This window comes from Pseudonaja textilis, chromosome 1 (genome assembly GCF_049901715.1).
Source record: "Pseudonaja textilis isolate UNSWEBS1 chromosome 1, rPseTex1.2, whole genome shotgun sequence".
Lineage (NCBI taxonomy): Eukaryota > Metazoa > Chordata > Lepidosauria > Squamata > Elapidae > Pseudonaja > Pseudonaja textilis.
The window spans coordinates 3,128,003-3,143,146 of NC_141990.1; the positions used below are offsets into that span (position 1 = coordinate 3,128,003).

The 15,144-nt window shown below is 40.7% G+C and overlaps 1 protein-coding gene across 1 annotated transcript in view; it reads left to right on the forward strand.

Annotated features, from left to right (window-relative positions):
* Positions 1-15,144, forward strand: part of SPECC1 (sperm antigen with calponin homology and coiled-coil domains 1) — a 159,733-nt gene that overhangs the window by 128,653 nt on the left and 15,936 nt on the right. Inside the window, exon 13 of the mRNA XM_087924461.1 lies at positions 11,212-11,328. Coding sequence (XP_087780587.1) covers positions 11,212-11,328 — 117 coding nt within the window. The remainder of the gene's footprint in view (positions 1-11,211; positions 11,329-15,144) is intronic.

Sequence of the window (15,144 nt, forward strand, 5' to 3'; positions counted from 1 at the left end):
AAGTCAGTTTTCAGTCCAGGGATAATCCAATATCAAATTCCAGTATCAAAAACAGTTCACTAACAGACTTACATCAAATCCAAGAATATCAGTCAATTAGGAAAAATGGAGGGACGGCAATACTCTCCAACAGAAGGAAACAGAGACTCACTGAGACACACTCTCTTCTGAGACTAAAACTAAGACAACCCAGGTTTCTGGCTCCATCTTATGGCCGTTTGAGAAACCACACCCAATTACAGATTTAGTATTCTCTTAAAGAGACAGTATTAAAACGTCTATCCTGGTTTATATATTTTCCAACCCATAAATACCTGTTAGGTAACTTATATTCCTAACGGTCCTTCCCCCACCATCTAGTCAGAGCCGAAGAAGCTTCTTGGATGAGAAGTGAAACGTCTTCAAAGAAAAAAAACAAGAAAGTCTAGTTGCCTCCTGAATTAAAAAGGACCTTTGCGACAATCTTGGGTTGTTATAAACAGAGGCATAGAATCCAAATCAAGCGAAGGAGTAGTACTTGCTTTGTAAAACTTTAGTAAGGCCCTACCTGGAATCCTGCATGCAGTTTTGGTCACCAGATTACAAAAACAATGTTGAGGCTCTGGGAAAAGTGCATAGAAGAGCGACGAAGTAAGTGGATTAACGCTCTGGAGAGACTAAAACATACAAAGAACGGTGGCAGGATTTGGGTGTGGCCGGTCTTAGAGATAAGAAGGACTGTGGTGGGGGGACATGAGAGCAGTGGTTCCAATATCTGAGGGGCTGCCCCAAAGAAGCGGGGTGTCAAGCTACTCTCTGGAAACTAATCAAGGAGAAAAGCAACCCGGAATTAAGGAGAAACTTCACAATAGTGAGAAGAATTAAATTCTGAACGGCTTGCCTCCAGAAATTGTGGGTGCTTCACCACGGGAGGATTTTAAGAAAAGCCTGGACAGCCACTTGTCTGAAATAGTATGAGGTTTCCTGCTTGAGCAAAGGGGTTGGACTAGAAGACCTCCAAGGTCCCTTCCAGCTCCTATTCCATCCCATTCTGTTCTATCCTGTCCTATTCCTGTTTTTATTCTATTCCCATATTCTCTATTCTATTTTCCGTTCTATATTCTGTTCTATTCTATTCTAATCTAATCTAATTTTCTATTATATTCCTGTTTTTATTCTATTCCCATATTCTCTATTCTATTTTCAAATTCTATTCTATTCTATTCTATTTTCAAATTCTATTCTATTCTACTCTATTCTGTTCTATTCCTGTTTTTATTCTATTCCCATATTCTCTATTCTATTTTCTATTCTATTCCATAATTATATTCTATTCCATGACTCTATTCTGTTCTATACTATTCTATTCCTGTTTTTATTCTATTCCCATATTCTCTATTCTATTCTATTCTATTCTATATTCTATTTTCAAATTCTATTCTATTCTATTCTATTCATTTTCTATTCTATTCCTGTTTTTATTCTATTCCCATATTCTCTATTCTATTTTCAAATTCTATTCTATTCTACTCTATTCTGTTCTATTCCTGTTTTTATTCTGTTCCCATATTCTCTATTCTATTTTCTATTCTATTCCATAATTATATTCTATTCCATGACTCTATTCTGTTCTATACTATTCTATTCCTGTTTTTATTCTATTCCCATATTCTCTATTCTATTTTCCGTTCTATATTCTGTTCTATTCTATTCTAATCTAATTTTCTATTATATTCCTGTTTTTATTCTATTCCCATATTCTCTATTCTATTTTCAAATTCTATTCTATTCTATTCTATTTTCAAATTCTATTCTATTCTACTCTATTCTGTTCTATTCCTGTTTTTATTCTATTCCCATATTCTCTATTCTATTTTCTATTCTATTCCATAATTATATTCTATTCCATGACTCTATTCTGTTCTATACTATTCTATTCCTGTTTTTATTCTATTCCCATATTCTCTATTCTATTCTATTCTATTCTAGATTCTATTTTCAAATTCTATTCTATTCTATTCTATTCATTTTCTATTCTATTCCTGTTTTTATTCTATTCCCATATTCTCTATTCTATTTTCAAATTCTATTCTATTCTACTCTATTCTGTTCTATTCCTGTTTTTATTCTGTTCCCATATTCTCTATTCTATTTTCTATTCTATTCCATAATTATATTCTATTCCATGACTCTATTCTGTTCTATACTATTCTATTCCTGTTTTTATTCTATTCCCATATTCTCTATTCTATTCTATTCTATTCTAGATTCTATTTTCAAATTCTATTCTATTCTATTCTATTCATTTTCTATTCTATTCCTGTTTTTATTCTATTCCCATATTCTCTATTCTATTTTCAAATTCTATTCTATTCTACTCTATTCTGTTCTATTCCTGTTTTTATTCTGTTCCCATATTCTCTATTCTATTTTCTATTCTATTCCATAATTATATTCTATTCCATGACTCTATTCTGTTCTATACTATTCTATTCCTGTTTTTATTCTATTCCCATATTCTCTATTCTATTTTCAAATTCTATTCTATTCTACTCTATTCTGTTCTATTCCTGTTTTTATTCTATTCCCATATTCTCTATTCTATTTTCTATTCTATTCCATAATTATATTCTATTCCATAACTCTATTCTGTTCTATACTATTCTATTCCTGTTTTTATTCTATTCCCATATTCTCTATTCTATTTTCAAATTCTATTCTATTCTACTCTATTCTGTTCTATTCCTGTTTTTATTCTGTTCCCATATTCTCTATTCTATTTTCTATTCTATTCCATAATTATATTCTATTCCATAACTCTATTCTGTTCTATACTATTCTATTCCTGTTTTTATTCTGTTCCCATATTCTCTATTCTATTCTATTCTATTCTATATTCTATTTTCAAATTCTATTCTATTCTATTCTATTCATTTTCTATTCTATTCCTGTTTTTATTCTATTCCCATATTCTCTATTCTATTTTCAAATTCTATTCTATTCTACTCTATTCTGTTCTATTCCTGTTTTTATTCTATTCCCATATTCTCTATTCTATTTTCTATTCTATTCCATAATTATATTCTATTCCATAACTCTATTCTGTTCTATACTATTCTATTCCTGTTTTTATTCTATTCCCATATTCTCTATTCTATTTTCAAATTCTATTCTATTCTACTCTATTCTGTTCTATTCCTGTTTTTATTCTGTTCCCATATTCTCTATTCTATTTTCTATTCTATTCCATAATTATATTCTATTCCATGACTCTATTCTGTTCTATACTATTCTATTCCTGTTTTTATTCTATTCCCATATTCTCTATTCTATTTTCAAATTCTATTCTATTCTACTCTATTCTGTTCTATTCCTGTTTTATTCTATTCCCATATTCTCTATTCTATTTTCTATTCTATTCCATAATTATATTCTATTCCATAACTCTATTCTGTTCTATACTATTCTATTCCTGTTTTTATTCTGTTCCCATATTCTCTATTCTATTCTATTCTATTCTATATTCTCTATTTTCAAATTCTATTCTATTCTATTCTATTCTATTCTATTCATTTTCTATTCTATTCCTGTTTTTATTCTATTCCCATATTCTCTATTCTATTTTCAAATTCTATTCTATTCTACTCTATTCTGTTCTATTCCTGTTTTTATTCTATTCCCATATTCTCTATTCTATTTTCTATTCTATTCCATAATTATATTCTATTCCATAACTCTATTCTGTTCTATACTATTCTATTCCTGTTTTTATTCTATTCCCATATTCTCTATTCTATTTTCAAATTCTATTCTATTCTATTCTATTTTCAAATTCTATTCTATTCTACTCTATTCTGTTCTATTCCTGTTTTTATTCTGTTCCCATATTCTCTATTCTATTTTCTATTCTATTCCATAATTATATTCTATTCCATGACTCTATTCTGTTCTATACTATTCTATTCCTGTTTTTATTCTATTCCCATATTCTCTATTCTATTCTATTCTATTCTATTCTATTCTATATTCTATTTTCAAATTCTATTCTATTCTATTCATTTTCTATTCTATTCCTGTTTTTATTCTATTCCCATATTCTCTATTCTATTCTATTCTATTTTCAAATTCTATTCTATTCTATTCTATTCTATTCTATTCTATTCTATTCTATTCTATTCTATTCTAATTTTCTATTCTATTCCTGTTTTTATTCTATTCCCATATTCTCTATTCCATTCTATTCTATTTTTCATTCTATTCTATTCTCTATTGTTTTTGTTTTTTCACTTAGCTGGAATGAAAACTCTGGGCCTGAGGGGTGTGTGTCTCTGGACCCTTGGATGTCCCTCCGGGGAAACTGAGTCACCGTTGCTAAGCTCAAATCACGTTGTCTTCTCAGTCCACTTCAGTGCTAGCTGGACTTCGACAGCTGGCCCCTGTGGGAAACAGGATGCTGGCCCTGGGGGTGGGGACACTTTTGGCTGTTCCACCAGCCCTTGACCACTTCTACGCCCCCCCCCCTCCACTCCGGCTTTTGCCTACTGATCTTTTTCGTCCTGAATTTCCTAGATGCTCCTCAGATCTCCAGTTTTCAAGGTCGCAGCTGCCGTGGGCGAGGTCCCTCCTTCGGTGGGACTTCCACATCTCTCCCTTCCTCCTGGACGTGGGGTGGACAGGATGCAAGGCGGGACGGGGCCACCGAGGTCCTCCTTGCATTGTGTGGGGACCCTTGGCCAAGTGGGAGGCTTCCCCTGCGGCTTCCACCTTGGCCAAGTTTCTTCTCCCGTTGACTTTTCCCCTGGAACATCTCGGACAAAGGCTTTGCAAACAAGGCCCAAAGAAACCGGTCTTTCTTGGCCACTTGGAGAGGGGTGGGCTCCAGCTCCCAGAATCCCCCAGCCAGCCTGCTTTAAGAGGGGTGGGCTTCCACTCCCAGAATCCCCCAGCCAGCCTGCTTTAAGAGGGGAGGGCTTCCGCTCCCAGAATCCCCCAGCCAGCCTGCTTTAAGAGGGGTGGGCTTCCACTCCCAGAATCCCCCAGCCAGCCTGCTTTAAGAGGGGTGGGCTTCCACTCCCAGAATCCCCCAGCCAGCCATGCTTTAAGAGGGGAGGGCTTTCGCTCCCAGAATCCCCCAGCCCGCCTGCATTAAGAGGGGTGGGCTGCAGCTCCCAGAATCCCCCAGCCAGCCATGCTTTAAGAGGGGAGGGCTTCCACTCCCGGAATCCCCCAGCCAGGATGCTTAGTAATTAGTTCTGAATTAGGCTCAGAAGCGGCATTTTACTTTTCTGCTACGACCACAACGGAGTGGTATGTGAAACAGTCAATTTCGCCGCCATTTTAAGGCCTTTCTTTTCTTAAGGAAGGCAGTGCAATGTTTAACTTGGTTGTTAAGTGAATCTGGCTTTGCTGCTCAGGTGGTCGCAAACTTGGGACACCGTAACTGTCATGAATACGAGTTAATGACCAAATGAATTCCGTTCCTTCCCGGTTCAAAAACTGTTTCAAACTCATTGTCTCTGATAAGAACGAGCCTTGTCAATGTGGTGCAAGGCTGCCAAGAACGCTAGATAAAGTTGCCAAGAAATATTTCAAACACGAAAAGTCTCCAAACACCAACCAAGATATTCCGAACGTCCACCAGGCTCGAGGGCAAACGCTTCTTTGCTTCCTGCAAAGAACTCCAGTTTCTCAGCTGGCTTTTATCTCCTCGGGGAGGGGCCAACACCTTGCAGCCTTACTCCTGAGTCACCCGTGCTGTTGCAGCTGCTCTTTCCTCCGAGCAGCTCTGTGCGCAGGTGCACTGGGCACAGGCTCCTCGGGGGCCTCTTCCTCACTGCTGCCAGCCTCCACAACCTGCGAAAGCAGCCTTCCACTCCCTGATGGTCTTGACCCCGTCCCTGCACCACACGCAGGCCCGTCATCTGAGTCCTCGCTCTCCGAGACCTCAGCTGTCCGTACCTGCTGCCGGCAAACCACAACAGGAATGGGATGAGGTCAGCAGTAGACAGTCTAAAGGTTAAAGTTTGGGGGGATTTGGGGAAGAAACCACAGAGTCAGGTAGAGTATTCCAGACATTGACCACTCTGTTGCTGAAGTCATATTTCCTGCAACCGAGTTTGGAGCGGTTTACCTTGAGTTTGTATCTATTGTGTGCGCTCGTGTATTGTTGAGGTTGAAGCTGAAGTAGTCATTGACGAGTAGGACATTGCAATGGATAATTTTATGTACTACACTTAGGTCGGACCGAAGGCAGCGTAGTTCTAGCTTGTCTAATCCTAAACTTTCAAGTCTGGAGGCGTAAGGGATTCCGTTTCGAGTAGAGGAGTGGAGAACTCTTCTGGTGAAATATCTCTGGACTCTCCCGATTGTATTAATGTCCAGTGTGGGTTCCAGACAGATGAGCTGTATTTGTGCCTAAGCGCACCATCGTGCCTACCGTCCCTGTCCTATTGCCCCCATTTATTCGTACCTCTTTCCTGTATTCTTACTCATGTTTATACCTATTATCTTGTAAAGCGATTGACAAATCAAATAAATAAAAATAAATGAAAAGGAAGGAAGGAAGGAAGGAGAACAGGGAAGGGGAAGGAAGGAAGGAGAGAAGAGAATGGAGGGAGAAGAGGAAAGAAGGGAGGGAGTGGGAGGAAGGAAGGAAGGAAAGAAAGGGAGAGAATAACTCATTCCTAAGAGGCCTGCAAGGGACGTGCATAAGTGCACCATCGTGCCTCCCGTCCCTGTCCTATTATCCCCATTTGTACGTATTTCCTGTATTCTTACTCATGTTTATACTTATACTGATTATCTTGTAAGCGATTGACAAATCAAATAAATATAAATAAATAAAAAATGAAGGAAGGGAGAAAAGGGGGAGGAAGGAGAACAGGAAAAAGGAAGGAAGGAAGGAAGGAAGGAAGGAAGGAAGGAAGGAAAAGAATGGAGGGAGAAGAGAAAAGAAGGGAGGGATTGGGAGGAAGGAAGGAAGGAAGGAAAGGAAAGAAAGGGAGAGATACTCATTCCTAAAAGGTCTGTAAAGAGAGTGCGTAAGCGCACCATCGTGCCTATCCTATTGTCCCCATTTATTCATACCTATTTCCTGTATTCTTACTCATGTTTATACTTATACCTATTATCTTGTAAGCAACTGACAAATCAAATCAAATCAAATCAAATAAATATATATTCGACAGTTGGTCTAGCAAAGGTTTTGTATGCTCTAGTTAGCAGTGCGATATTACCGGAGAAAAAGCTACATAGGATTAGGTTAACAACTCTTAATGCCTTTTTGGCTATGTAGTTGCAGTGGGCTCCAGCGCTTAGATCATTAGAGATGACTACTCCAAGGTCCTTGACATAGTAGGTGTCATCTACAAGGTCTTGACCATTCAGCTTATATTTTATTTTCCGGTTCTTTTTGTGTTTACCCATATGTAAGACAGAAGCATTTGTCGGTTGAGATTTGAAGTGGCCACTTGTTCTTCTCCACACACAAACACACCTGGAGTTGGCCAATTTGCGTACCGTGTGACTGTTTGTTCTTCGGACAAAGTGCCGAAGGAAGCTAATCCAATCTCAGCCAAGCTTTCGAATCAAATTAAGGCTGCTGACCATTAAGAGGGTGTGGGGGGGGGGCCTGGAGGCAATCGCAGCCGTTGCACGCACACACTTACACACCACCCTGGGTCGCCCTGCTCCTGAATCCGTGGCCTCTTTGAGGTCCACATCCCATCTTAATTTTGCCAGGAGGAGCCGGCATCGATCGAGGTTTGGAACACGAGTTCCCGAAAAGCTCTGTTTATTTCATCTCCGTGCGCTTTAATTGCGGGTTGATCGATTGTGTTGTTTTGCGGCCGGAACAAGAGCCCAGTTCAACAATAATTGTGCGGAAGTTCCTCCCGTAAATAAGGTTTTTGTTTTGCAGGTTGGGAATTCAGCATTTTGCCCACCTTAGTGCGAAGGTCTGCAGGGATGACACAGTGACGGGCCGTCCTCGACCAAAATAATTTCCACGGCTGTAACGAGACAGTTGTTTAACTGCGTTTCTCCCCCTTTGACCATGTCGTTTGCCATGGTCGTTAAACAAATCGTGCTATGTGGTCAGGCTTAGTTTTGGGGCAAGGAAATAAGGGGGAAAAAATTCTGCCTCTGCCTACCAGCATCCATGGGTATTCATCTGGCTAGCGTTCTGTCAGGGTGTGAGAGAGTTGAGGGCTGTTTGGAAACTGAAAGAGGATTTGCTGTGTGAGCAAGGAGCCTGGGCGTGGCTTAGCTCAACTGTTCTGTACTAAAGCTGCTTGGTGCTCTGAAACTGAGATTCCTCTGCTTGTGTTTTGCATTTGGAAGTGATTTCTTTTCAGGTGGGGAGGGGGAGTAGAACTCCTTAGCATCAGAGTGCGTTAATAATAATAATAATAATACAGGAAATACTCTAAATGCTTTGAGGGTCATTTGGCAAAATCTTTTCTTAGGGAGCCCCTAGAAGCCAAGAGGAACATATAGGCCAAATTTCAAGTTTGTAAGATTTATGGTTCTGGAGATTTTGTATTCCTCTGTCTAGATTCCTGTCAGTGTGTGATGGAGTTGAGGACTGTTTGGAAACTGAAACAGTATTTGCTGTGTGAGCACAAAGGAGACAGCAAGGAGCCTGGGCGTGGCTTAGCTCAACTGTTCTGGCCTAAAGCTGCTTGGTGCTCTGAAACTGAAATTCCTCTGCTTGTGTTTTGCATTCAGAGCAGATTTCTCTTCAGGTGGTGAGGGGGAGTAGAACTCCTTAGCATCAGAGCGTGTTAATAATAATAATAATAATAATAATAATAATAATAATAATAATAATAATAATAATAATATAGGAAATAGTCTAAATGATCTGAGGGTCATTTTGAAAAATCCTTTCTTAGTGAGCCCCTAGAAGTCAAGAAGAACAGATGGGCCAAATTTACAGTTCTGGAGATTTTGTGGTGATGCATGAGTCATATTTTGCTATTGTATATATAGATGTTGTGAATCACTGGTTTCCCATATATTTTTCCCCATTCCTTTATTCCACAGAACTGATTCTCAGAAACTCCTTTTTCCCGCTTATCGGGGAAAAAAAAATCCTTATTTAAGTGTCACCCTTGTACTTGGATAATGGTTTTGTGTGTGATTAAATCCAGAAAAAACCACTTTTGCTCAATTTGGGGTTGTTTATTCAGCTTTGGAAAGGCCCCGTGTCAAATCCTAACCCCTCGCCTTACAACCACAATGGAGCTCAAAATTTACGTCATAAGACTTGAAGGTCAGAGGTTGAGATAAGACCAGCTCTGATTTTACTACTTTTTTAAAAATTGTGGCAGTTAAGCAAACACCACGGTCGTTAAACGAACCCGTGTATTCCTATTGGCTTTTCTTTCTTTTTTGGGGTCAAAAGAACCAGAAATTGGCAAAAAAAAAAAGAGTCATAAATTGCAGTCATGTGATCACAGAATACTTCATTCTGTCATAAAGGCGATCGAATTATCATAACTTTGAAAGGTCATTAAGCAACCTGTCATAAACCGAGGCCTGCCTGTACAATTCCTTCCAGTTTCTGGCAAAAAAAAGAAAGCCCATAATAAACAATTGGCTCACTTAGTGACAGGCACTGTATTTGCTTAACAAGCATTGTAACAAAGGTTATAAAATGAGGTGTTTAACAACCAGCATGACTGAACAACCACAAATGTGAGCTCAGTTACAGTTGTACGTCATGGGTTACTGGTACAAATCAAGGTTTTGGGTCTATTTTTTTTTTACTCTATCAAATATTCCCTCGTGAAGGTTTTAGCCTAAAGTTGATTGTCTTACGTTTTTCTGAAGTCTTCATTTTTTACTTCATTTTGTTTGCATGTGTTGAAAAAGAAAAAGAGTAGATGAACAAAGCAAAGGTAAAAGAAGGGAGGAAGGAAGAAGAGAAAGGAGAGGAAGGAAAGAGAAGGGAGGAAGGAAAGTGATGAGAATGAGAAGGGGAGGAAGGAAGGAAGGAGGGAAAGGAAGAAAGGTCTGGAAAGAGGGAGGGAAGAAGGAGGAAGGAAGAAGAGAAAGGAGAGGAAGGAAAGAGAAGGGAGGAAGGAAGAACAGAAAGGAGAGGAAGGAAAGAGAAGGGAGGAAGAAAGGTGATGAGAATGAGAAGGGGAGGAAGGAAGGAAGGAAGGTCTGGAAAGAAGGAGGGAAGGGAGGGAGGAAGAAGAGAAAGGGGAGGAAGAAAGGTGATGAGAATGAGAAGGGGAGGAAGGAAGGAAGGAAGGAAGGAAGGAAGGGAAAGGAAGAAAGGTCTGGAAAGAGGGAAGGAAAGGAAGAAGGGAGAAGAGAAAGGAGAGGAAGGAAAGAGAAGGGAGGAAGAAAGGTGATGAGAATGAGAAGGGGAGGAAGGAAGGAAGGAAGGAAGGAAGGGAGGGAGGGAAGGAAGAAAGGTCTGGAAAGAGGGAGGGAAGAAAGGGAGGGAGGATAGAAGGGTGAGAAGGAAGGATGGAAGGAAGTTGAGGGAGGAATGAAAGTAATGAGAAGGAAGGAAGGTGATGAGAAGGGAGGGAAGGAGAGAGGAAGGAAGAAGGAGGGGGGGAAGGAAGGATGGTCTGGAAAGAGAGGGAAGGAGGATGAAAGGGTGAGAAGGAAGAAGGGAGGATGGAAGGAAAGTGAGGGAGGAAGGAAAGTAATGGAAAATAATGGGAAGGAAGGGAGGAAGGTGATGAGAATGAGAAGGGAGGGAAGGAGAGAGGAAGAAGGATGGGGAAGGAAGGATGGTCTGGAAAGAGAGAGAGGGAAGGAGGATGAAGATGGAAAGGAAGAAGGGAAGATGGAAGGAAGGTGAGGGAGGAAGGAACGAAAGTAATGGGAAGGAAGGAGGAAGGAGGGAAGATCTGGAGAGGAGGAAAGGGAAGGAAGAGGGTGGGAGGAAAGAAGATAAGTAATGAGTAGGGAGGGAGGAAGGAAAGAAAGAAAGAAAGAAGGGAGGAAGAAAGGAGATGAGAATGGGAAGGAAGGAAGGCAAGGAAAGAAGGCAGGACGGTTTCTTGGTGCACTCCGAAACTTTTCATTTCATGACTCAACTAGGTAACATCATCAGTGTGAGAAAGGGAGTGAGGAAGAGGAGGAGGAGGAGGAAGACCGTGGGCTCCTTGCGGCTCTCTGAGCACCCAAATTTTCTTGCAGACGTTTCGCGACCCAGCTAGGTTACGTCATCCGTGCCTCATTCCTCCCCTCTCTTTGCTCCTGCAGAATATCGACATCACCAACTTCAGCAGCAGCTGGAGCGACGGCCTGGCTTTCTGCGCCCTCCTGCACACCTACCTGCCGGCTCACATCCCTTATCAAGAACTCAACAGCCAAGACAAGGTGAGTCAGTGCCTGCCTGCTCCACCGGGGGGCGACTGCGCACATCGGAGAGCTTCCCGCGAATGCCCCTAGTGGAGGGCAAGGGGACTGCAACGGTGCAGAAGAAGTACAGGAGGCAAATACTGTACTTAAGCCACCCATCATTTAGCGACCGTTCAAAATTACAGCGACCCTGGAAAAAGTGACTTAAGACCAGTCCTCATACTTACGACCGTCACTCACAGCCTTCCTAGGAGCGGGGCGGTGAGAGACAGAGTGGCGCGGTGGCCTGGAGGTGGAGCTCCCGCCTCACAAGTCAGGAAGGCTGTGAGTTCTATCCTTGGGAGAGGCAGGTATTTATTCTCTCTGGGGCACAGTGAGAATTTTATCTGCTGAACAAAAAACTCCGCCCTGGTGACAGGAAGGGCATCCGGCCAGTAAAAGACTCGGCTAGCTCCATCCAGTTGCCCAGACTCCGCTCTGCAAGGGATTATTATGGGGTCGTTAAACGGAGATGATTTAGTGACCATTCAAAGTTACAATGACCCTGAAAAAAAGTGACTTAAGACCAAGCCTCACACTTATGACCGTCAGAGCCTTCCCTGGATCGTGAGATCGAAATGGCCAAATGTAACCAGCATGTATGCATGATAGTTGAACCACCCTGGGATCATGTGACTGCCATTTGCAACCCCGAAGCCAGCTCTGCTTAACGACTGCACGTCTCACTTAACAACCACAATGATTTATTAATGGCCACTGCAAAAATAAAAAAAGATTGTCAAATTGGGTTGGTCACTTGACCCACTCGTTTTACGGCCATCGTGACTTCGGCAGGCTCCGTTAAATGTCATAAGTCGAGGACTTCCTGCATTTCAAATAAAACCTCTTAAAATAACGAGACAAAAGGGTAAAATCCATTCCCGAATTAAATTTAATATTGCAGCTCTCAGCTCAGCAGCTAATCTGGAGAAATTTGATTTTATTAACAGATTTAACAGATAATCAGAGTTGGAAGGGACCTTATAGGTCATCTAGTCCAACCCCCCTGCCCAAGCGGGAGACCCTACACCATTTCTGACAAATGGCAGTCCAAACAGGTAGTCCTCGACTTCCAAAAGTTCACTCAGTGACCATTCAAACTTACAACAGCACTGGAAAAAGTGGCGGCTGATTTTTCCCACAGCAAATCAATAAATAATAATAAATGTCTTTCCTGTAGGAAAAAGAAAGATTTTAGCTAGTCCTCGATTTATGACCACAATTGAGCCCTCCCCCCCATTTTTCCTGCTAAATGAAACGTTCGACAAGTGAATTTCCCTCCGTTTTGCTAAACGACATTTTTTTAAATGGGAATTTTGACCCATTTTACGAGCTACCTTGCCACAGTTGTTAAGTGAATCGTTTGTTCAATTAGTCACGGTTGTTAAGTGAATCGGGCTTCCCCATCGGCTTGGCTGGCTAGAAGGTCGCAAAAGGGGATCACGGGAACGCTGCGTCCATCGTAAATGCGAGTCGGCAGACAAGCGCCTGCATTTTGATCCCGGGATGGCTGCAAAGGTCGTAAGTATGAAAAATGGTCATAAGAAGTCACTTTTTTTTTCAGCAATGTGGTAACTTGGAACAGTCACTAAGTGTAGCCGAGGACTTAACCCGGGTGTTTGCAGGATCTTTCAAAAGAATAAAGGCAGCAGCTTCTTCCTTTTTTTTCAGGAAGTTATATTCTCAAATAAATTGTATTTTTCATTCCTTTCAAGTAAATCCAGGGCTATTTTGAGTTGACCTCAAGGGATTTGAGTTCTCTTCTTCCTTTTCTCACATCATTTCCCCAAATTGTTCTGTCAGTTTCTCTCCCCGCAAATAAAACACCCCCATACAAAAAATGTACACAGTCCAGGTAGTCCTCGACTTACGGTGGTTCATTTAACGACCGTTCAATGTTATAACGGCACTGGAAAAAGCGACTTACGCTGATTTTTCACAGTTACGACCGTTGTAGCATCCCCAGCGGGTCCTGTGATCAAAATTGAAATGGTATCGCTTCTCCTGCTTGAGCAAGGCGGCTGGACTAGAAGACCTCGGAAGTCCCTTCCAGCTCTATTTCTATTCTTAAATTCAGATGCTCGACAATTGATTCATATTTATGACGGTTGCAGCATCCCGGGATCACGCAATTCCTTTTTGCAGCCTTCTGAGAAGGAAAGTCGATGGGGGAAGCCAGATTTACTTAACAACCGTGTGACTAAGTTAACAACTTGCGGTGACTCACTTAACAATGGTGTCAAGAAAGATCATAAAAATTCACTTAACGACTGTCTCACTCAGCAAGATAAATTTTCGGCTGAATTGCGGTCGTAAGTCGAGAACTCCCTGTCTGCCTCTCATCATACCGAGCCAGAATGGTCACTTTTAGTCCTCGATTTAATGACCACAATCGGGATTATAATTTCTGTTGCTAAGCAAATCATTTGTTAAGTGAGACTTGTCCAAATTTATGACCTTCCAGCCCCGTTTTGTTAAACGAATCATCTGTCGTTAAGTGAATCACACAGTCATTAAGTGAATCCATTGACTTTTCATTGTTTGAAAGTCACAAATGGGAATGACCTGACATACACACACACACCCCAGGACGCTGCAGCCGTCATAAATACGAGTCGGTTGCCAAGCACCAAATTTTGATCATGTGACCACGGGGAATGCTTGCAAATGGTCGTAAGCGCGAGGACCGATCATCGGGCATCCTTTTTTTAATGCCCATAGTAACAAACCATTGTTAAATGAATGCTTGCAAGTCGAGGAGAAGCCGGATCGGCCCAGATCTCTGAGCAATCAACAATTAAATTAGGAAATAAAAAAAAAAAGAATTACCTCAGAACACAAACATCTGCAAATGGCCACCATTGGCGGTTTTCCTGGATTTTAATTTATGTTCCCCTGGAAAAAATGATGATTTATTTTCTGTGAGGGTCTTTGATCAAAGTGGCTATTTTAAACTGGCAAATTAATGGCTGTGTCTTTCTCGCCAGAGGGGTGAGCAAGATAAGAATGATATAAATAAATTCCCCCCTTAAAATCCATTAATAAACTTGAGTGATAATAGATGCATGCAAGTTGTGTTTTTTTTTTAAAAAATAGATGCACGCAAGTTTTATATCTATATCGATATCTATATCGATATCATATATCGATAGATAGATAGATATAGATATAGATATATATGTGTGTGTTTTCTTAAGTTTTCGTGGGTACTTACATGTATGGCATTCAGCTTTGTTCGGGTATTTTCCCACGTCATTGTAGTTGAGCCTGATGATGGCAGATGAGATTCTGCCAAAACGTTGCTACAACTTTAAAAGCAATATAGATATATATTGCAATATATATATATATATTTCCTTGCAGCTCTGAAGGCAGCTTTTATATACATTGCTCAAAAAAATGAAGGGAACACAAAAATAAGACATCCTAGATCTGAGTGAATGAAATATTCTTATGAAATACTTTGTTCATTACATAGTTGAGTGTGCTGACAACAAAATCACACAAAAATTACCAATGGAAATCAAATTTAGCAACCCATGGAGGTCTGGATTTGGAGTTACACTCAAAATTAAAGTGGAAAAAAACACTACAGGCTGATCCAACTTTGATGTCATGTCCTTAAAACAAGTCAGAATGAGGCTCAGTCGTGTGTGTGGCCTCCACGTGCCTCTATGACCTCCCTACAATGCCTGGGCATGCTCCTGATGAGGTGGCGGATGGTCTCCTGAGGGATCTCCTCCCACACCTGGACTAAAGCATCCCCCAACTCCTGGACAGTCTGTGGTACAATGT